General features: G+C 34.3%; 1 protein-coding gene across 6 annotated transcripts in view; it reads right to left on the bottom strand.

The window, feature by feature from the left end:
- Window positions 1-3,642: 3,642 nt before the first annotated feature.
- The window catches only part of POLI (DNA polymerase iota), a gene marked incomplete at its 5' end in the record, with an annotated part of 22,866 nt that continues 1,928 nt past the window's right edge, over window positions 3,643-24,580 (bottom strand). For 3 of the 6 annotated variants that reach the window (XM_079717146.1, XM_079717147.1, XM_079717148.1), the window contains 8 exons: window positions 3,643-5,099; window positions 7,024-7,229; window positions 11,473-11,603; window positions 13,891-13,982; window positions 14,811-14,989; window positions 15,802-16,038; window positions 18,214-18,366; window positions 22,455-22,619. In XM_079717146.1, the coding sequence (XP_079573272.1) occupies window positions 4,284-5,099; window positions 7,024-7,229; window positions 11,473-11,603; window positions 13,891-13,982; window positions 14,811-14,989; window positions 15,802-16,038; window positions 18,214-18,366; window positions 22,455-22,619 (1,979 nt within the window). In that variant the 3' untranslated portion in view covers window positions 3,643-4,283. The remainder of the gene's footprint in view (window positions 5,100-7,023; window positions 7,230-11,472; window positions 11,604-13,890; window positions 13,983-14,810; window positions 14,990-15,801; window positions 16,039-18,213; window positions 18,367-22,454; window positions 22,620-24,580) is intronic. The other 3 variants (XM_079717149.1, XM_079717150.1, XM_079717145.1) reach the window with 2 other exon arrangements.

The following is a 24,580-nucleotide window of genomic DNA, read 5'->3' as shown; positions in this document are numbered from 1 at the left end:
AATAAGACAAAGACAAACTGCATTCAGTCAGGAACCTTGCCAGGGCTACAGTGGTGCCAATGGGTTTGGTACTGCCTCACTGGAAGCAAATGCAAAATCACATCTGAAGGAAAGCATACACAATTTAGGTCCTTTGTTTTCCCACAGATTTAGCTTAGCCACACACTAAAGAAAACAAGCCAAAGTAGTACACAACAGTATTTAGTACACAATGGTACACACAAAAAATTAGACTTACAAGACTTAAAATACTGAAATGATCAGAAATAGAATATGAAATATTTATGAAAATTTTAAAATTAGAAATGAACTTACAACCTACCTAAGGAGACAAAAGACCTGTATGCAGAAAATTATAAGACACTGATGAAAGAAATTAAAGATGATACAAATAGATGGAGAGATATACCATGCTCCTGGATTGGAAGAATCAATATTGTGAAAATGACTCTACTACCCAAAGAAATCTACAGATTCAATGCAATCCCTATCAAACTACCACTGGCATTTTTCACAGAACTAGAACAAAAAATTTCAAAATTTGTTTGGAAAAACAAAAGACCCCGAATAGCCAAAGCAATCTTGAGAACGAAAAACGGAGCTGGAGGAATCAGGCTCCCTGACTTCAGACTATACTACAAAGCTACAGTAATTAAGACAGTGTGGTACTGGCATAAAAACAGAAAGATAGATCAGTGGATCAGGATAGAAAGCCCAGAGATAAACCCACGCACATATGGCCAACTTATCTTTGATAAAGGAGGCAGGAATGTACAGTGGAGAAAGGACAGCCTCTTCAATAAGTGGTGCTGGGAAAACTGGACAGGGACATGTAAAAGTTTGAGATTAGATCATTCCCTAACACCATACACAAAAATAAGCTCAAAATGGATTAAAGACCTAAATGTAAGGCCAGAAACTATCAAACTCTTAGAGGAAAACATAGGTAGAACACTCTATGACATAAATCACAGCAAGATCCTTTTGGACCCACCTCCTAGAGAAATGGAACTAAAAACAAAGATAAACAAATGGGACCTAATGAAACTTCAAAGCTTTTGCACAGCAAAGGAAACCATAAACAAGACCAAAAGACAACCCTCAGAATGGGAGAAAATATTTGCAAATGAAGCAACTGACAAAGGATTTATCTTCAAAATTTATAAACAGCTCATGCAGCTCAATAGCAAAAAAACAAACAACCCAATCCAAAAATGGGCAGAAGACTTAAATAGGCATTTCTCCAAAGAAGATATACAGACTGCCAACAAACACATGAAAGAATGCTCAACATCATTAATCATTAGAGAAATGCAAATCAAAACTACAATGAGATATCATCTCACACCAGTCAGAATGGCCATCATCAAGAAATCTAGAAACAATAAATGCTGGAGAGGGTGTGGAGAAAAGGGAACACTCTTGCACTGCTGGTGGGAATGTGAATTGGTACAGCCACTATGGAGAACAGTATGGAGGTTCCTTAAAAAACTAAAAATAGAACTACCATATGACCCAGCAATCCCACTACTAGGCATATACCCTGAGAAAACCATAATTCAAAAAGAGACATGTACCAAAATGTTCATTGCAGCTCTATTCACAATAGCCCGGAGCTGGAAACAACCTAAGTGTCCATCATCGGATGAATGGATAAAGAAGATGTGGCACATATATACAATGGAATATTACTCAGCCATAAAAAGAAACGAAACTGAGCTATTTGTAATGAGGTGGATAGACCTAGAGTCTGTCATACAGAGTGAAGTAAGTCAGAAAGAGAAAGACAAATACCGTATGCTAACACATATATATGGAATTAAAAAAAAAAAAAATGTCATGAAGAACCTAGGGGTAAAACGGGAATAAAGACACAGACCTACTTGAGAATGGACTTGAGGATATGGGGAGGGGGAAGGGTAAGCTGTGACAAAGCGAAAGAGAGGCATGGACATATATTCACTACCAAACGTAAGGTAGATAGATAGTGGGAAGCAGCTGCAGAGCACAGGGAGATCAGCTCGGTGCTTTGTGACCGCCTGGAGGGGTGGTATGGGGAGGGTGGGAGGGAGGGAGATGCATGAGGGAAGGGATGTGGGAACAGATGTATATGTATGACTGATTCACTTTGTTATAAAGCAGAAACTAATAAAAAAAAAAAGAAAAGAAATGAACTTACAAGAGACTATAATGAATAAACAGGAAGATTAGAAAAAGAATAAAATGAAGAATATAATTTTTGACATTAAAACCATCATTAGTGTTTTTAAATCGATCAGACATTGCTGAAAAATGAATTACTAAATAAGACACAGAGCTGATGAAATTAAACAAAATGCAGCACAGATAAACAAGATGATGAAAAATATGAAAGATTAAAGGACATGATAGAGTAAGAAAGTCCATCATTTGTGCAATCAGAGTCCTAGAAGAATAGAGAAGCAATATTTGAAGAGTGGCTAAAAATTTAACAGAACTAAAATGAATTGAAAGATACAGAAAGCCAGCATACACCAAGAATAAATAAAAAGAAATTCACATCTCCAAACATTACAGTAAACCTGTAGAACACCAAAGAAAAAAGAGATTATTTTATTAAAAGTAGATAGAGATAAAAGATAATCTAAAAAGTCAGACGCTGAGGCACAAAGATGTTGAAATACCAACTTAAGGCCACAGAATAAATAAATAGCAGAGCGGGGATATACCCCTTGCATTCTCACTTAAGAAAGTGTACTTTTTACTACTTTATTTTCTCTTTTTAAACGGTCCCAAACTGTTTACTTTACTTTTCTTAACCTTTCTTTTTTTTTTCTAACTTTCCAGTTGTCCAATGATTTCTGGCTGAAACAATTACAAGGATTATTAGAAACTTTGTAAAAATGTATTATCTAAAAAAGTAATAAACTCCTTCATATGAATTTTAACTACCTTACCAGAATACTGCATGTAGAAAATTCTATAGCCTTTGATCCTAAGCACTAAATATTTGCATGGTAAATAATTTCTGATATTCTTGCTCCAGGTTATTGTTTTTGATAACCCCAACTCCCTGTTAAAAATCCTTGATAGTTAGGGAATTTTCAGATGTCAAGAAATCTAAAACTAATTAAAAGTCCTCACCAGGAAGAAACTATTTTTAAACAACTTTTATTCATGTTTGTACACTTTATTTTTATCATCCTTTCTTTCTTATATCTGGAAAGGATATAAACTTGAGAACAGACCTACTCCAATCCAGTGCTGACCCACACTTTGGTGTCTTCTAGAAACATCCTCTATGTCTTGCAAATTATAAAATGTCCACAAGCTTATATCTGATTCTTAATCTGGAAGGCAAAAGGGGAACGCAACAACAATGGGAGAAATAAGATACCCATCACTTTAGTCACTGTATATTTGTTGTGGGTATGATATCCTTAATCTCATCTCCAAATCTTCATCTACAAAATTGTAGAGAAGATTAAAACACACCTAATCCATTGTTTTTAGACCCTACAGACTGGCCAGAGGAAATGGACTTCTTCCATTATCTGACATTCTTAAAGACCTATCACTTTGAATTTCTAGTGTCATCCTTCCCTTAATCAACTTGTATGGAGAGTTCCTTCTAGTTCTTTACAACAAATACACTCCCCAGCCCAATTCCCCGCTGGGCCTCTGCCACACAACTCATTCGTTCAATACTTAACTGAGCACCCTCTGTATGCCAGGCATTGTGGTAGGTTCTAGGTATACTAAGAATCATTAATTGAATATACACTGCTTTGGTATTTTTTTTAAATCAACTTATCGAATGGTACATAGTACTTCAGTCAAAGACATACATTTTTAGCAGGTTAGCTGGCAATAGAATTTCTTATAGCTATTTCCTAATGAGGTGAACTTCTTGAGCAACTCCATAGTTCACAGAAAAAACCTGCTCTTTGGTACAGCATACCAATGATTTGGCCACTCTATTTTTTATGTACAGTCATATATATCTTCCTCCCAATGTTTCCACAATGAATGGAAAATGTACTAATGCTGACCATAATATTCTTTTTATTGAAAAGCAATATAAAATAGCTTTAGAAATAAGAGGAAGGTAATATTTTACATTATTTCTGTTATGAATATTTTTATGCTTTGTGCCAGAATTTACTTCCCATAACTATGTTTGCTTTATTTGGAACATTTTATATTGTGTTTCTACATTATTGAAAGTATTAGTGTTTAATTTAGAAGAGCTTAATAAACTGTTAATCTGAGAACAACCGTCTTTCCCTTTTTTCTGAGCATGCTTATTTATGTTCAGTGTGGAAATCTGATCCTGTTCTCTTCCAATCAGCCAACAGTTCTTTTTGTACCTCTTCTGGTAGTTCATAGAAAACTTCAGGATCAATGTCAGAAGGAAAAGTAATTTTCTCTTTGGTAGAATCTTGCTCTCTATTTTCTGTAAGTCCTTCATGAATAAAGACTGTTGCCATCGGTTGTTTATGGCTGTCTGTAGTGCAGTTTTTGGAGAAAAGTTGCTCACTCTGCAAATTTGGAAATGAATGGAAAACAGATACAGCAGGGTCTGTTTTTGAAAAGTGGAATCCTTGAGACTCTTTAGGTCCTTGACTCATTAGTTCATCTTTTAAGTTACTGTCTATATAATGTGAATAATCCTTTTGGTTAGACACATAAGAGGAACTACTGCTATTTAAGCCTGATGTTCCTGGTTCACAGGGAGATACAGAGGATATCTGTTTGGTATTGGATAAATGATCCCTAGGATTTAAGGAACCAGCTTGCATTTGTTTTGTAGAAAAGAAAGATAATACTCCTCTAGAAGCATGTAATGGACAACCCAAACTTCCTTTCCCTTGAACTTTTTCTCTAGATTTTCCAGAAAGGATTTCTTCTTGAATATCTACTGGAAGCTGCTTAAAGACCTCTTGGTCAATACCCTCAGGAAGTGAGGAGAGTGGAAATTCATTACTGTCTTTTTCTGTAGAAAAACCTGTAGTATCTGGTGGAGACTCCCCAGTTCTTTCAATTCTTCCAGTTGGTAGAAAATCCCAATTTGTTTCCTTGTCTTTAGAAAACTCCTCCATATGAGTGTCTTTCGTTTTCTAGAATACAAGGATAACAGAAAAATTTAGATAACTGGTATCTTTTAAACATTCATGCTGCTGAAGTGTGATTGTAGCTATTATCCGACCAACATGTTTCTATCCTACTCCATAACTTCAATCCTTTTGGCCAGTTCCAAACAACTAGAAATGATCAATCCACCACAATTAGTCACACAACTGTGTGGATCTTTACTCACTATTCCAGGAAGACGGCTTCCTTCCTAGAAAGCACTGAGCTAGAAGGTAGGTATGTACTGGAAACCTGAAAAGGACCTTAACAATCATGTATTCAAACTTCCAATTCTGTGAATAAAAAGACTGGTGGCCTATAAAAATAAAATGATTCACCAAGGGTATCTAAAATATATGTATATGCCCAGATAGCATCAAGGACTGGTTTTCTAAAATTCCCTATTTTGAAGTGTAACATTTAACAGAAAAAAAAAAATACTTCTATGGTAAAAACCCAGTATCATTATTAAGATGTAACACTATTCAATATTTACATGAAATAAAAATTTAAAACACCTTCCATTTTAGTTTGCCTAATTTTCCCTCTGCTTTCAAGCACCATAAAAATGTACAGATAGTCAAATACAATTCAGGAAACATCAACACATTAGTAACTTCCAAAAAGTAAAAGGAGAAGAGATTTGGGTCACTGTTTTTATTGAGCACAAACTGTGTGCCAGACATGTACAAGGTACTTTCACTTATGTTTACTCTCTAATACTACTGTGAATGAAAGACCTTTAATTCTCATTCTACAGACTGATTAAAAAGTAAAAAGTAAACATCTTTTTAAATGTCAGTTAATAAACAGAATAAAAAGGGTCACTGAAAAAAAGTAATTTGAAGAGGGCACTAGTTCCGTATTTCCATAACACTATTCTGTTCTCATTATAAGCTTAAATGTAAATGAAAATATTACTAAAATTATAATGACTGATTAAACAATAAAAATAAAGAAAATAATAAAAACATTTAAAATTAAGAGTTGGACTTCCCTGCTGGCGCAGTGGTTAAAAATCTGCCTGCCAATGCAGGGGACATGAGTTCGATCCCTGGTCCAGGAAGATCCCACTGCAGCGGAGCAACTAAGCCCATGAGCCACAACTACTGAGCCCATGTGCCACAACTACTGAAGCCCATGCACCTAGGGCCCATGCTCTGCAACAAGAGGAGCCACTGCAATGAGAAGCCTGCGCACCGCAACGAAGAGCGGCCCCCGCTCGCTACAGCTAGAGAAAGCCCGCGTGGAACAACGAAGACCCAATGCAGCCAAAAATAAATAATAAATAAAATCTATAGATAAATAAATAAAATAAAATTAAGAGTTAACTGTAGGCATAAACAATTTAGTAAAAGATGATTATATTTTAAAGCATTTGGTAAACAAAAGTTTGCATTTTCTTTTAGTCATGTGAAAATATGACTAGCCTCTGCCTCTCTATTGCCACACTCTTAATTTCTACAATTGTAAAATGAGGAGTCATACTCTATCAATATTGCTACCAGAATTTTATGTAATTTCAAAGCGAAGAAAATTTAAATATTTGAACAAAGACATCTGGGGGGGGCTGTCGCTGGTAACTTATGTATAAATTGACAAGATTAGATTTCCAGTATTTGAAAATATTTTCATATGAGCTAATCATCATATTCCTATATACTGTTATAAATGTTTTAACAGTTCCAAAACAGAGAACTTCTATCAAGGTTTTCTCTTTTATCCAGCGATGTTTATGTTTTATTCTTAGATCACAGTACAATATACTTAAGGCTAGAAACCATAATATGAAAGGCACTATTACAAGTAAGTCATTAAAATGTCACCCAAAAGAATCTCTAAATTATATCAGTTAAACACAAATTTATATCTCTAAATTTAACCATACAAATCTAGTAACAGTGTACTTACAAAACTGTGCTTGCCAGAGCGTGAAGTTGTTGATAATGATGGTGTTAAATAATAATCAATAGTCCCTTTCTTAGCAGTATTTAGGGCTTTAAGGTTGCAGAAGCACACACTTAAAAGGGTAAGATGAAATGGCATCTTCACATTCACCATATTTCGAAAAAGTTTCATAAGTACATCAACCATTGGGGTCATCACATCATAATTTCCTAAATAAAATGTTTAAGAAGACAATATCTAAACACATTATATCATAATTGATATTAAGAGCTTAATCTAATTTATATTGCTTAGATTAAGAAGTTAAAATCCTAAATAGATATCATTGGGACATATTGACATTATTTACTGAACTGGGACATCTCAACATTAACACCAACTGCCAAATGAGTTAAAGTTTTCAGAAGATTTGAAATATGGAACTTTTAGTTATGGGAGAATGATGAGGTCAGAAAATCTCCCCATAAAGTTAAAATAAAACTGAACAAAATGGTCAAAAATAATCATTCTGAGATTCTGGAATGAACCAAAGGCAAATGAAGTGAGAAGCACTGATTTATGAAAAGCTGCTGGAACTTAGGTAATGAAGTGGGGACAGCAGCCTTATTGGTTGGAGTTGCTTGTATCCCCATTTACACAGTGCAGTTTGTATAGTAGTTTTACCAGGATGAGGCTGGCTGTGAAAGCCGGAAGCTTTGCTGCCAGAAAGGACTGACCTGATTTGAGGTAGAGGGCAAAAGCCCACACCCAGCAGTGTTGCCAGAAAAATGAACAAACTTGGTAGGAAACAAAGGAAATCACATAGCTCTTGAGCCTGAGGTTGCAACTGTGGTTGGGATGAGTGAAAGATCAGTGGACCAGCCATAAACTTAACCAGGAGATCTGAAAATGAGAGAACCACAGAGGGACTAGATAAGCTCTCCTCACAACCCCAGCTGACTGAGAGCTGCACACACAGAGAGGAGCCAAGCTTTCCACACGTCTCTCACCAGAATGGCAGCAAGCATACCAGGGGAGATGCAAGAAGGACGAGCCGAAAATAAAGGCCAAGGCAGATTTGAAAAAGGCCTAAATTTTGAAAGTGCTCTCCAACCCAAGCACTTGTCTGCTGACAGAAAATGAAAGCCTTCCAGGCTGTAGTATTTGAGCAAACCTTTGACCAATTATTGTCTAACCACCAAACTATGCAGACACAGGGTAATCTCCTAAGAAGACAAAATTAAAAATTTAAATTTAAATTAAAAAAAAAGAAAAAAAGTTAAGCAGAGAGATTAGGGGCAACACATCACAGGGGAGGTAGCTTAAGTCCAGACAGGTTACAAAGAAAGAAAAGGAAAAAAAAGCCCACAGGGAAAAAAAATCCAAATCCAGAGTTTCTAGAGTACATTATCTAGTCCAATTTTCAACAAAACATTATAATACGTACCAAAAAAAACCAGGAATGTGATTCATACTTAGGCAGAAAAAGCAGTCAATAGAAACTGACTTAGTTCAATTTAGCAAAGACTTCAAAGTTGCTCTTATAGATATTTTCAAAGAAGATCATTTTAAGGAATTAAAGTAAGATATAATAACCACTACCAAAAAAGAGGGAGTCTCAATAAAGAAACAGAATCAAACATACAAACAAAACAAAACAAATGGAAATTCTAGAGTTATAAAGTATAGTAACCAAAACAACAACAACAAAATCACTAGATGTGTAACAACAGTTTTGAGGTGACAGATGAATCAGAGAACTTGAATACAGCTCAAAAGAAATTATCTAACCTGATAAAGAAGAAAAAAAGTCTGAAGGAAAATGAATAGAATTGCACACACCTATAGGACATTATTATCAAGCATACCATCATATGTGCAATGAGAGTCCCAGAAGGAAAGGAAAGAAAAAGAAGAAAAGAGAGAATATTTGAAGAAATAAGAGCCCCAAACTCCCCATATTTCATTTAAAAATTTAGTCTACAGAATTAAGAATCTCAATAAATCCCAAGTAGGATACACACACACACACACACAACCACTTAGATATACCATAGTCAAACTGCTGAAAAAGTCAGAGAGGTAAATAACTCATCACATAAAGGAGAACAACAATACAACTGTGCCTGGTAACAATTTATTGCCTCTCAGCTACAAATCACCCTTCAGTAACTGCTGTGTGATAATGCGTTGGACTCTAAAATTTGTTTTACATTGAACTCAACTGTTAAGTTTTGTCAGTAGGGAGAACTGGAGGACCATTAAAGTAGAAAGGGTGTTTCTCCTCCTGGTTCCAATGTACTGTCATTTACCTTTTCTTGCTCCCATAACATGGTCTGTGTTCAGTACATATGTGTGGAAATATCCAATAATGCTGTGCCATACCACATGTTTGTGGAACACTCAGTCCCTCAGCAACCTCCAGCCCCAGTCCAAGCCTAGTTACCATGTTACCATGGCACTAGCAACTCAAACACTGCACATACCAGGCCTGTGCCATAAACAGCACCCTGACTATTCCTGCATACCCACCTAATAGACTTGACTTGCATATGCCACAGAAGGTTGTTTCCTCCAGCTCTTCCTATGCAGACACCATACCCTTCACCTTTGCACTAGCAGAAGAATGAAGATTCCTTCAGCATAAACACCTACCAGTCTCAGCTTGCCCACATCCTGGAGGATTGTTAACAGAAGCCCTCCCAACATGGACACCTGCATACCCCAGCTCGTGCGCTGCCCTGCCAGTGAGCAAACTCCCAACATCCCAACACCTCCTGTGCACCCACCAATCAGCCTCAGCTCATCTGTAGATCAGAGCGTGGTATTCTCTTTGCCCAATAACTATGGACCAGCTCTGGGCCAGGTAACTCAAAGGATTTCTCTACCATTCAGTGTTCTGCAACCACACCTTCTCCTTGAGGGGTAAGAGGACTCTCTTTTCCAAGTTTGCCCTTCCTTGGATACTTTTCCTTAGCCCTCAGGTACCTCTTAGAGTAGCTTTATATCTTTATAGTCATTCCCCTATCATAATTTAGTAATTATTTGAAACTTTCCCTGTTCAGATTTCTGTGTGGTTATTCTCTCTTGATTGGAACTATTAACAGGAATCTCTCCTGATTAAGCTATTAACAGCTGCCTCCTCATCAAAAATAATGAAAAGCAGAAAGCAATGGAATACTATATTCAAAGTATAGAAAGAAACCAGTAAAGGGTTATATATCCAGACAGACAGTCATTCATAAATGCTATTTTGGAGAAGTAGTCCATAAATTTTAGTTAAGTAGAATGGTTTGATAGTGTTGCTCAACTCTTCTTTTCAAATGCAAATGGAACATTCTCCAGGGTAGACCATATGCTAGGCAACAAAATAAGGCACAATATATGTAAAAGGATTGAAGTTACTTTAAGTATGTTCTCTGATCAACTAAAATCAAAATGGAAATCAGCAACAAAAAGAAATCTGAAAAATAATCAAATATTTGGAAATTAAACAGCAAATTTCTAAATAAGTTTAAGGGTCAAGGAGGAAATCACAATGGATATTAGAAACTACTTTAGCATTAATGAAAAAGAAACACAACAAAATTTATGGAATGCAGCTAAAGCACTGCTTAGAAGGAAATGTATAACTTTAAACTTGAATTATTAGAAAAGAAGGTAAGTATAAAATAAATAATGTAAGCTTCCATCTTAAGAAACCAGGAGTGGAAAGACAAATTAAACCTAAAGCAAGCAGAAAGAAGGAAATAACAAAGATCAGAGCAGAAATAAATGAAATAGAAAGTAGAAAGACAATTGAGAAATCAATGACACCAAAAGTTGAATCTTGGAAAAGATTAACAAACTGATAAACCTTTGCTAGAATGACCAAGGGAAAAAAAAAAAAAAAAGAATACACAAATTACCAAAATCAAGAATGAAAGAGAGGACATCACTATAGACCCTACAAAAATTAGGATTATAAGGGAATACTAACAACTTCATGACAACAAATTAGACAACTTGGATGAAATGCATACATTCCTAGAAGATACAAATGACCAAAACTGACTCAAACTGAATAGAAAATCAGAATAAACTTATAACAAATAAAGAAATCAAATTCTTATTCATAAAAGAACAAAGCTAGAGAACTTACACTACCTAATTTCAAAACTTACAACAAAGTATCAAGGCAGGGTAGAAATGGTATAAGGATAAACATATAGATCAATGGAATAAGAAGGTCAAAAATAAACCCTTACGTTTATAGTCAATTAGTTTTTGACAATGGTGCTATGGCTATTCAAAGAGGAGAGAACATTCTTTTCAACAAATTCTGTGAAACAACTGGATACCCACATGGAAAACAACTGGATACCCAAAACTCCCGGTGAAGACTACCCATCTTTGGATCATATTTCTAACTCAAAGTTTGTTTTTTTAAGAGTTCGACCTGCCAATTAAATTATCAGAAAATTAGTCCATTACCTTTCCCTAACTTCTGAATTATGTGGGATGGAATTGGGCACTGACGACTCTCACGGCTATAGTGCTTCTCAGATGAATACCGACGGATTATTAATCTTACTGTATGTGGCTTCCTTCCATCTTGGCAGACTCTAAAAATCAAGAGAAAGAGGAAACAAGGAATTAGAAAAAGTATTATCTAAAGTTTTTTTAATGGTCCAATATACCTCATTTACCTAAAGGTGCCAGATTTAGTAACTGTAACAATTTTAAATACAGTTGATAATTAGGCAGTAGGCAATAAAGGTCCCTGAATAGTCCAAGCAAACTTCACAAAGTCTACATAATAAAGCTCTGAAACTTAAATAAGGCTCTCAGGCCTCATGCAGAATTGATTGCTATCAGAAAAAGAACAGAGATAAGATATAATAATAAGACATTTTACAATCTAAATCCAAAACATAACTAAAAGCAACATATTAAAATCAGCAGGAAATTTAAGAAACAGAGAATCATTTACTGACAGAAGCAAATATATAAAAAATGACAATTTTTTACACATGTAAAAAAAATAAGATTACAAAAAGAAAAAAAAATTTAATGAGATTATTTCTGTCAAAAAGCACTCCTCAGATAGATCCAAGGGAGTCAGTAATATCACCATTATATGGCTTTAGAGAAATAATGTGAAAGATTAATCATACACTATATTTAGGAAGGTAAGTACTTGTCCATGCATCTTAAAAAGTGTTCCATCCAAATAATCTTGGTTTTAGTGTTGAAAACAAAACTTTTAATGACATGGAAAATCCGCTTATAAAGTAGAAAATCTAATTACTAGAGAAAACAAATGTCATCAGAGAATAACATTTTCCTTTCTATATGTGTCACAAACATAAAATACAAGTATTATTAAACATACTCAAATTGATTTTGAATTAGAAAATTTGGATTTTTGTAGTAAACAATTTTTTTCTTATTGCTTTATCACAAAACTTCTTGACTGCTGCTTTATTAAGATAATCTCTTAAATGGTTCCTGTAAACATGTTACTAGTTTAAATATCTTCCAGTTCTATTAAGTTAATATGCAACTCAAAGAGTGTAATTTGGTTCCTATAACTAATTAAGACATACTAGAAAAAGGTTATACTCTAAGCAATCTTAAGACCAGTGCCTAGAGAATGGATTAATGGACCAGTGCCTAGATGTATGATTTTATACCTCTTACATATCTATAGTATTAATCATTATATGCTTGAGAACATTCACACACATGCACAATTTTTTTTTTTTTGCCAGTTACTTAGATGGCATTATACAACTCAGTCACTGATATAAGGGGCCACTATGTAGAAAAGGGAATGCCAAGCAGAGATAAGGAGAAATGGTTAATAGTTATTTCACAGGTTTAGAGCATCTAGATTCATTTCTGGGTTGATGCTTCAAATAAGAGAACCTATAAAATGTATACTTCTTGTGGTTTCTCTATGTGCACAACTTTTTCCAGTGACCAGGCATTTCACAGTAGTCTTATATTTAGCTGAAACAAAGCAGATAACCCAGTTTCACTAGCATAGTCACAGGCTCAGCCTGAGCCATATCACTGAAGCTGGGTCATATAGCCAGCCAGTTGCATGCAGCAAATGATGAGCTGCACGGCCATGCTCAAGACATGGGATTGCAATGCATGTTGCATGACTGCAAAGTTGGAGGAAATTTCACTTTATCAGTTTTCTGAGAGTTACAGTCATCCAAAAACTATCTTCTCTAGTCACATTAGCCATCCTAGCATCATTACAGAAGCACACCTACCCAGAACTGTTAGACCCCTGACACCCCACTTTGAGAAATCAAAGAAATGGGAGGAAAAGAAATGGAGTACTGAGAAATAGATATATGATGGCAAAGGAGCATCAGAAAACTCAATGTCTTGTTCAGTTTATGCAATGCTATTTGTATACTCATAATCCCAATTGACACTCTTCATGTATTTATAGGCCAGTAACCCTGCACATACCCACAATCACTCTCACTGCTCACACATAATCCCATTAAGCTATTCCTTCATCTGACTCCATTTTCTTTCACATGGTCCGAGGCACAGGAGATAAAAGGGTTCTTCTGCTTTCTCCATCAATTCCCTATCCTCAATCATCACAAAGTTTATAGGTGCCGTGATTCTAGAGATACCCATACAACTCCCTTAGGTTAATGATCAGCAGCTTAAGATCCACAGTAAACCACAATGTTACTAAAATTAAGACCAATGGAAGTAGATGAATTAAATTTAGTTAAAAACATCTGTTACTTTATAATGATCTATCTTTGCATGTTTAGTCTCCAGTTAATCGGTAAGTTCCAAGATAGAACATCAAGTATTCTTTCCATGTACTATACACAGAATCTATAAGATGATATAGCAAAATGGAAAAATCACCTGTTCAAAAGACTAGCAAGTAGTTCTTCAATCTTATTTTTAGCTTCAACTTCTGATGAACATTTTTTGAATGAATCTTCCTCACTAAAGGACTACCAAAGAAGCACAAATAAGGATTAATAAAAACCCAAATAAACATATCCAATTATCAGTGTATATGTCAAATAAATGTTCAACACATTCTTTACTAACTTACCTCATGTACTTAGTTTGAGCCATTTAGTTCACTTTTATATTAAATCTTTTTATCTGCAAGTTATTGTATTCCACTAGAAAGTGCACTGGAAGTCAAGAAAATTACAAAGCTCTAGTACCAATGCCACGCTTTCTTGTACGATTACAGTGAGGCTCTTAATCTCCTAGGACTTGAATCTGAGTTTAACCTTGGGCAAGTTATTTAACCTTTCTAAAGTACAGTATCTTCATCTTAAAAAAATAATGGGAGGAAGAGGGAGTAAGGGAGGGGGAAAAGGTATGAACAAACTATAGTACTACCTACCTGGAAGATTCACTGTGAAGATTAAATGAGATAATGTATATATTATTATCCCTCAGGAAAAAAACTAATTAGTGTTATCTGGGTGATTATACCTTTCTCCATTTCCTAAACCATTAGACTACTCTGAAAACAAGATTTTTAAAAATTAAAATATTTTGCCTCCTGTATACAATATAGGCTATTAAAATTAAGTAGTATTCAATCACAGTGGCTAACTTGAGACCTAAATGCTAATTCTTAGATTCAATTTAAGAATATTTATTAATCTACTATAATAAATAGCCTTCTCATAGGAAAGGGATCATGTACTAACCTAAAAAGCAAATTAGAATAGTAAGAACACAGTAGTAAAGCTAGAAATCTTTACCTCAAATAATGTGACAACCAGTATTCAATTAAAATGAACATCATCGCCACATACCTGAGGAGGTCCTGAGGGTGTCACAGGAGAGTTATCCTCTCCAAAACTGAGCTTCTGGATACGCTGAGCAACTGAAATTCCTAATTCCCTTTCTAATATTTTGGATGAAAAGGTTTGAAGATCACGCACACTACTGATACCCAGTGCTTCCAGACGTTTAGTAGTTTTATAGCCAATACCTAAGCAAAAAGAGATGCATACGGTGTTACAATAGTTTTTCTCTTTAAAATTAGCTAATTAAAATATTATAAAGATATCAACCACGTCTTTTGATACCATAATTGTTATTTTGCTAAGATCAAACTTTATTAAAAATTAGGTTGTTGTTCTGCTCAAGGCCTCCGAGTTATGAACCACCTTGAAAACCTAACAACCATAGTATAATATAATGAATAAGGAGACAACCAATAAATGCTGTCTTGATATTGATAAAATGAAATTTTTACCACCTGTTACATAACAATGTGGAAGTACTGAAGAATCATAGTTATTATTCATGTAAAGAAAGACTGTCACCAGAGCAATTAAAATTCATTACCATTTGCTAATTATTAGCTAACTTGACTGATTTCTATACACAATACCACACATTTATATCTGGAGGTAGTAACCATCCCAAATACAACTTCGATCCAGAAAGCAAACAAACAAATCTTCTCATTAGCGAAACTCCTATGACAAAGTTCTTGCACTAAAACTCAGTCATACTTTATCACAGGAAAAAAATTAATGCTGTGATAAAGGACCATCTGCTTCCAGGTTATAACTTTCATGATAATATTCAAACTATACAAAAGTAGGTAAAACTAGGAAAATACTTTCATATATATAGATTCCTAATACAGATTCCCTCCAGAAAACGTCAGGTTTTTTGGTTTTCACCAAGAGCCAAGTACACAGGCTCTAAGAATTAATTACACATAGCTGTAATTTTTAAACTTAAAGAAATACAATAAAACCAATATATATTTTTCATATATATTTGTCTTACCAGGCATTTCCTTTATGTGGTTCAAACTATGAATGAGATCTTGAGAACTTTCAGGTAGTAAGAGTGTTTGCTGATTTGGTTTAAAGATGCCAGACACTAATTTTGCCAATAATTTATTAGAAGCCACTCCGGCACAGCCTGTGAGACCCAACTGGTTATACATGGCTTCCCGCATCTCAGCTGCAATCTGAGATCCAATAAGTAGTCTGATGTGCAAGATGTCATGCAGGTTTATAGCTATAAAAACAGCCAATGTTGTTAAAAGTCACCATCACAAATTTTAATTTTCTTTTTAACAAATGAGTTTTAAAAAGATAAAGGGCTTAATCTATATCCAACCCCCCTTCCCTACCACCATACTGCTACACCACCATACTGCTACACACTTAACTAATCTCTCTTGTCCTTCACAGGAATTCTGTAAAGTAACTATCACAAGTGAATTCCAAGGCCTGTGATAGCAAATGCATACTGGGAATGCTGAATGATTAACAGATTACGAAAATTGATCTCATAAAAAATTCCGACAGACATTAGTAGAACTTTTACTCATGTTTATCTGGAAGTAAGCATAAAAGTAAAAGTGTTACATTAATGATAAAGCTAACATTACAGCTTTAAATATCTGAATCTAAACTTTACACACTAGTGGTATGTGCTATTAAAAACAATTTTGGATTTGTATATAGTTTAAGAGATCTTTTATTAAAAGTATAGGGAAATTATATAGAAACAAATTTCCTTAGGTGTGAAAATGACACACCTAAGTTATATGAGACAGTCTTTATCCTCAGGAGTATTTACATTTCAAGTGTTATGATGTCTGTAATAGTGGCTCACAATCTATCAACCAGTCAATAAACAGCAAGATAAAGCAAATGTGGCAAAATGATAACAACAGGAGTATCTACAAGGAAGTGCATACTGACTGTTCTCATTGTACCATTCTGTCAACTTTTCTGTAGGTTTAAAAAAATTTTTTAACACAATCTTATGTGGAGGAGAAAGAAGAATTCAGGAAGAATTAGATATTTTAGGATATAAGACCTAGCTCTCTGTAATATGTTCTAACAAATAGAATCTAAGTTTGCTTTAAAAATTATACAGAAACACATTTGGAACCTTCTTGCTACCCAGACCTCAGAAGTGACAAAAGAGCACAGGTACAAAAGACACATGAAAGCTTCATATCTTCTTCTAAGACAGAATGGTAGCTCTACTTCTTTTCTTCTTTACTATCAGGGAGGTGGATAATGACTGAAGATTGATCCACCAGCACTCAAAAAAGGGGAATAAGAGAAAGCACATGCTGGCTGAGACCTATGAGCAAGTATGTCAGGACAAGTCTTAGAGAAAAGCAGAGTAGCTTGCCTTCTACGTGGTATGATTTGGAAGTCACCAGCAGTCACAAGATGTTTGAAAGCCTAATTAGATATTCAGTAGAGTTGATTGCAGCTTATCTTCAAATGCAAATACCCCTGGAAATACCATCAGTCATTCATACTTTAATACGCGAAGGAGAGGAACCATTCTGTTGTCTTGCTAAGAGTTGGCAAAGATTATTTGAACTGATTAAATATGAGCTTGCAAAAGATGGCAGGTAGGCCTGGACAAGCTTCCACAAGGGCTAACTTGGGAGGGTCTTGATGCCTTTGGAGAATAGAAGTGAACAAGCAAAGAGGCAGCAAAGGCAAATTTAGTCTACCTAAAATTTTGCTTAAAAATGGTTTTAAGAAAATCAAAAATTACTCTAAAAAGCCAACTCCTGTAACTTAAGGATGACCTAAAGAGTCATCCTCTTTAAAAACGATAACACAGGGACTTCCCTAGTGGCACAGTGGTTAAGAATCCGCCTGCCAATGCAGGGAACACGGGTTCGATCCCCGGTCCAGGAAGATCCCACAGACCACAGAGCAACTAAGCCTGTGCACCACAACTACTGAGCCTGCACTCTAGAGCCCGCAAGCCACAACTACTGAGCCCGCGTGCCACAACTACTGAAGCCTATGCACCTAGAGCCCGTGCTCCGCAACAAGAGAAGCCACCGCAATGAGAAGTCCGTGCACCGCAACAAAGAGTAGCCCCACTCACAACTAGAGAAAGCCTGCGCACAGCAACAAAGATGCAATGCAGCCAAAAAATAAAATAAAAACCGTAATACAGGACTGTGTCAGAGAAATGAAAAGTGCGCAAAGCACTGAGCTAAATGTCATCAAAATACAATTTTCTGCCTATTTAATATGGAATAGCAATACCTGATTCTAATCATCTTAGACTGCTGAAATATGGCTAATATATCCAACAAAAGCCAGAATACTTTCAGAAAGACATAATCGACTCTCTGAACTGACTGAACATTAAGAAATGTAGATACTTTTAGTTACTAAATAGAATGAATAAGAACCCACTTACACTGATTACCGTATACATGACCCGACACAGTCAGTGCTGAGGGTTCATCACTTTGAAGCTGCTCTAGTCTCTTCTCAACCATTTCTGTTAGATCCACAAAATTTTCATCAAATCCGAGTCTCTCAACAACTGGACTAAATTCTTCCAACAACTCTAAATTAAAATAACATTGGAGCACAGATGTAACTGAAGTTGTAACTAGAATAGATTTACCTCTTTTATACTTAAAAAATAACAAAGTATGTTGTTAAAGGTTCTACATATATTCACAGTCCCATAATATCTTTAATAAAGTCCTCAGTTAACTGGGATTTTTTTTTCTGTACCACATTCTGAGTAAAGGCAATATTTTCCAACAAAATAAGTCCAAAAATAACATTTCCTGGGCAGATACTCATAGCAATAAATTTCTCAATCTCCTATACCTATAATTTCTCTATCTGTACTACATTAAACATCAATGCTTATAGTTAATTATGATCTTGAAGCAGGAGGTCAAAGAATAAATTATAGTCTGCTTAGAAAAGTAAAAACAAGTAATAATATATTCTAGCTATGTTTTTCATAAGAATTTTAAAAAGGCAAAACAAAATAAAATTTTAAATTTCCAGTTAATACTAATCCAAAGAGAAAAGTTACTTAATTTTCAAAATATACTGCAATGCAATACTTTTTGATTAGTCACCCTCTAGCACATTCCTAAGGGCAGAGATGGACCATGACTTACATGTATTTGAATGCCCAGCCTCTAACAGAATGCCTAGTCCGTAACTCAAATGTTTACTAAATTGAGCTGAACCAAGATTTGAAATAAGTTCAAAAAGACTTACCAATTCTCATTTTTAGGATTAAAACTAATAATTTGAAATCATTAAGAAGAATTTTCACTTCTCTCTAAATCACCTATGATACCAGCTGGATGGCAGAAGACAAATTATTAGCCTCTTATTATATAAAAATGCATAGGTTCTTAAAGTCCTATAATATGAAAGCTCTGTTTTATTGATGCCAACACTGATAACAGCAGGAGAAAACAATTAATAAAGACAACAGTGTGATCTGGTGACCACCAAAAATCACTTTCAACCTACCTAGAGAAAACTATATATCTACTCTGAGGAAAAACTGACAAGGTGTCTGACCATATAAAAGGATTCTTTTGAATTTCCCTCATCAATTTCTGCTTTTCTTCCCCAAAAGTAGATACCTGATGTCCAGCAGTAACAGGTAGAAAATAAAAGTTTATCAAAACAATACTATATAAAAAACAAAGAACAAGTTAAGTGCTAAGGAGAAAAGCAAGTTAAGTACAAAATCATGCACAAAGCTGGTGGATCGCTGAATATTGATTGATTATATTGGTTCTATTACTAGGTCATAGGAATAAATCACTTATCCATTCCTGAAGTTAACCTCTTTTTTGCTGTCAACTTGTCAACTCCATAAACAAGAGGCATTTATTAAACATATGATTACACAAGGCCAAAGAGAGGAGTTATAATTAGAGAAAAAACTATCTAGACAAAAATGTAATACTGTAGAATAAAAATATGAAGTAAACAATAAGGTTATACATCATAAATTGGTCTGAAATAAATTCAGTATAGGACTGTTAGGCTATGTTCCTATTTCAACTCAGAAAATACCATGAAAAAAATTTACAAAATAACATTTTATCGATGCATAAATCATACTTAGAATATTTATTGTTATTATATTAGTGCATTTTTAATTCTTTCAAGATACTACTTTATAAGTTAAGAATCAGCATAAAAACTGAGATTTACTCATTGAATTTCCAGTAGATATTTTCACTGTGAAGAGTTGCAGTGGCACAGAAATCATAAGAGAAAGACTGATAAGTCTGACACCATGTCAGACAAAACACAAATTGGAAAAGTAAAAAAGATGAAACACAAATTGGAAATATATTTATAACACATGGCCATCAAAGGGCTAATTTCCTTAACTTCCCCAAACAATGACACAAACCAATCAGAAAAGAGAGGAGCAATCTAAATAAAAACGGGCCCAAGTGAAAAGGCCATTCACAGAAAACATATATAAGTGACCAAAAATACATGAAAAAATGCTCACACTTACTTATAGAGAAATGCAAATCAAAACAATGATTTACTATTTTTTCTACCTATAGGCAAAATCTTTATGAATATCTAATACTGTCATACATACTAGCAATATGTTGGGACAACCTCAAGTGCAACATATAGCAGTATTTCTAATACAAATTATCTTTGATCTAGCAATTAAACTTTAGGAACTTACTTTAAGGATATCTTCATGAAAGTATGTGAAAATTCCTGTATGAAAATGTCTACTGAAGCATATATTTGTAAGAGCAAAAAGTTGGTAACAGAGAGATAATCCCTCACTATCAGGGAAACCACATAATTTACAAGATATCTTTTGAATAAAAGGAGGTGCTATTAATAATTACGTAGGGACAATGGGCATAAAGTGGGACATACTGTCTTCATATCAGTAAAGGAATGGTTAAATAAGTTTGGGACAAAATACAACAGGATACTGTGCAGGCACTAAAAAGAATGAGGAAGAGCTATATGAATGAGATGAAAGATCACCAAGAACAAAGGCAAGATGCACACTGTCTGTATTATATCATCTCTTCTATGTACAGTAAAAATTAACTTCTGAATATTCAGATACACACATAATTGTGCACATTGTCTATTCACACACAGACATATACACATATGTGGCGGAAGGGGTTTGGGTCATTGTTTTACACATATGGAAAAACCTGATACTGGTTTTTGCATCTTGCCTTTTACTCACTCAACAAGGCAATCTCTATGAGTCAAACAGTACAGCACCAATGCATTCTTTTTAATGGCCATATAATATTCTATCATAGAGAAGTCTTAGGTTATTTAGCCATTCTCATCCTGGTGAGCAATTGTTTTCATTCTATATTTTTAGCAATTATGAACCATGCTACAAGAAACATTTTTGTACATATACATTATTTTAGTTCTATTAGATAAATCCCCAGCAGTGGTATTATTGGGTTAAAGAATATAATAGGTATCTTTAATTTCAAAACATGTTTCTAGATTGCTTTTTTGAAAAGGCTGTAATACTTTGTTTCTACTTTTTCTCACATTCTTATTTTTGGTACTAATGAATTTGAGCATTCTTTTTCCACATTGTTGAATTTGTTCTTTTTGTTAATTGCCTATTCATATCCTTTGTCCATTTTTCTTAAGCTTCTTTTTCTTGTTAATTCCTAAGAGCTCTTGGATATTATATTTAATGCTTTCATCTGAAAACTGCTACAAATAACCAAAGAACAAGTAAACAAAAACAATAGCAGGGCTTCCCTGGTGGCGCAGTGGTTGAGAGTCCACCTGCCGATGCAGGGGACACAGGTTCGTGCCCCAGTCTGGGAAGATCCCACATGCCGTGGAGCGGCTGAGCCTGTGAGCCATGGCTGCTGAGCCTGCACGTCCAGAGCCTGTGCTCCGCAACGGGAGAGGCCACAACAGTGAGAGGCCCGCGTACCGCAAAAAAAAAAAAAAAAAAAAAGGAATTTACTAAAACAATAACAAACAAGATAAATAAAAAGCTGATCCTTATACATTTTAAAACTGTATATATTTGCCATATGCTAGTACAACACATGGTTTCATTTTTCCTGTAATTTATTAAAACACTAAGATTCAAACCCAAACCTTAGTAAGGGGGAGTTTATCTACACTGAAATATTTAATATATACATAAAATCTAAGAAAAAATATACTCCTTATCTTTGCTAATACTTCCTAACATATTGGTTTTTAATTATGTTAATCAAACATTACAGAAGCCTCTCTCAACTACCATTAGTGCATTAGAGTACAACATATTTCTTCATAGTTTATTTAAACTTGGCATTTAAACTTATAATTTAAAATATCTGGTTCTTTTTGGTTTATCTTCTCCCATTTTCTCACTTAAAAATTATTTTACATTTTCTCATATTTATGTAAACATCAGTGTGACAGAGTTCAAATTCCTTCCAACTATACATTTTTGTCAGCATTACTCATAATATATTAAGTCATTCTCATATAAATTTGTTTTAAATGGGAAAGCCCCAAAATAAAAGGAAACTAACTTATGCATTTTACATTTATTAAAAGATTCATGTAGTTAACAGGCATCCTATATAAAAATTAATGCTGAAAGTGTATTGCCCATAATCTGTACCTGTAACGTACCTGTAACCTTATATGACATCTCTCTGTAACGAGTCAAATCTTCTCCATTAACTAATACTAGCTGTGGACACTTTTCTTTTGCATCTCTGACATTCATAAGTTTCTTAACTCCAAGTTTCCTAGCTTCATAGTTGCAGGTAACCAGCAAACATTTCTGCTGAACCCCTATAAGAAATAAATATTTTATGAGAAAAATAAATATTTTATGAGCAGGATTAAAAATTAAAATATAATTTACTTATTCCATATTATAATTGTAAGTTGTAATATCATCTGTTTTGATAAGAATAAAAAGCTCTCAGTTAAAAAATACAGCCTCCATTCATCAAAGCTCTATGAAGTACAATTTAACAAAAATTACCACAAACAAGCAATTCTATGAAGTCTTCTGCAAAAAGATACAAATAAAATCCTTCGAGGATTTTTTTCAAACAATACAAAACCAAATTAAGTTACATTGAATTAACTCTATATAACTTTATATATAACTCTAGGCCATGTTTTACCAAAAAATAAAGCAGATGAAAATAACTGAGTACAATTAACTACCGGTTGCTGCTAGAAAACCTAACTTGTCTCCTGAGTAACTTTCCAATGAATATAAAGCAATGTTCTGTTACAAGTGCCAACCTACAGCAATTACTAGGGATCTCCCCCAATCAGTGTTCTAATTATTGAACTGTTCTTCATAGTAATCTTCAGAAAAGATTATAGACAGTGAGGTGGCATTATGAGCCCCCTCCTTATCAAAATGATTAAGTTATGATCATCTACAGACTTTAAAAATTTTAGTTTTCCGGTAGCTTAAAATTGCTAAAATTATTTGCTTTTCTCTTTACACAAGTTGACTACTTGTTTACCATTATTAAAGTAACGTTCATCTAAAAAATATGTAAAACACAAATATGTAGATGGCAAAAAAAGGTTATGTCCAGTCCCCTAACGTAAGACATTTTGTTTCTAAAATGTTGATACTATAAACAAGGCAAAGAAACATTATTTCATACATTTTTGATATATCAGATTATGCTCAAAAATAGAAGCACTGAGTCAAAAGTAATAATTTACGATTCACCAGTGAACTATGTAAAAAATCAGATTAGTAACTTCCTTAACTAAAAAAGCAGTCTTTTAATGCAGGATTAATGGACTCACCATTATGTCACCAGCCCAAGTTAAGTAGTCATATATCTGCTGAGTTTAAACGGAAGACTATGCTGCTTTCTCCTAGAAACTTTCAGCATTATATCCCTCACTTCCTGGTAATCATTCATTCCTGCATCTTAATTACACAATACCTTTTTACTAATCATTACTTACAGAACATCTTGTTACCATGCTACTAGTTAGAAATGCCTTCAGAAGAAAATTGAGGTCCCCTAATCCTAACTCCTTGACAGCCTTAATTTTAAAGATCCTAGACTGACCCTGGCATACCAAAAACTAGTCATCAGTCATCCCTCTGTTCCTTAGTAAATCAACTAGGCTGAGCTGAACTGGGGACTTATCAAAACCAAAATAGACACCAGAGGGAAGCAGCAAGTGAACCAAAATTGCTCTTTATGCTTTTACTAAAAGATAAATCCTTACTACATGCATAAAAGAAATTTTTAGAAATTTAAATTACTTTCCCAATTTAAGATATAATAAAAAAAAAAGAAAGTTTTTTTTAAAAAAGCCAACATAATAGTAAGTAAATCCCCAATGTAAAATTTCCCTTTGCCTTTTACTTTAAAAGATACTTATTATTTTATGGAAAGCTTGTACTGTATGCCTTAACATTTTGGGTTCTGTTCAAAATCCAACTATTTTGTCGAATATTACACAATTCAAGAGTTAATTTCAAAGTGGGAGAACAGATGACAACTTCCATTAAAATTAATAAGAGATTGTTCTTGAGATAAGACGGTTGTAAAATTCCAAACATTGAGAAAAAGACTAAAAGTTTATCATGGTCTCTCTGTTCATCCGTTTGGTTAACTATACTACTTGTGTCACGTTCACCATTTATTAAACGATTATAAAGTTTACACCTGTAGTGAAGCAAAGATTACTGTCTATAAAGCATCATAGAACTGCTTCCAACATTTATTAATATGGTTAATAAATCATAATATAATAAACAT

Source organism: Hyperoodon ampullatus, assembly GCF_949752795.1.
Source record: "Hyperoodon ampullatus genome assembly, chromosome: 13".
NCBI lineage: Eukaryota > Metazoa > Chordata > Mammalia > Artiodactyla > Ziphiidae > Hyperoodon > Hyperoodon ampullatus.
The sequence above is the reverse complement of the archived record's forward strand: the minus strand, read 5'-3'. Positions and strand labels throughout refer to the sequence as shown.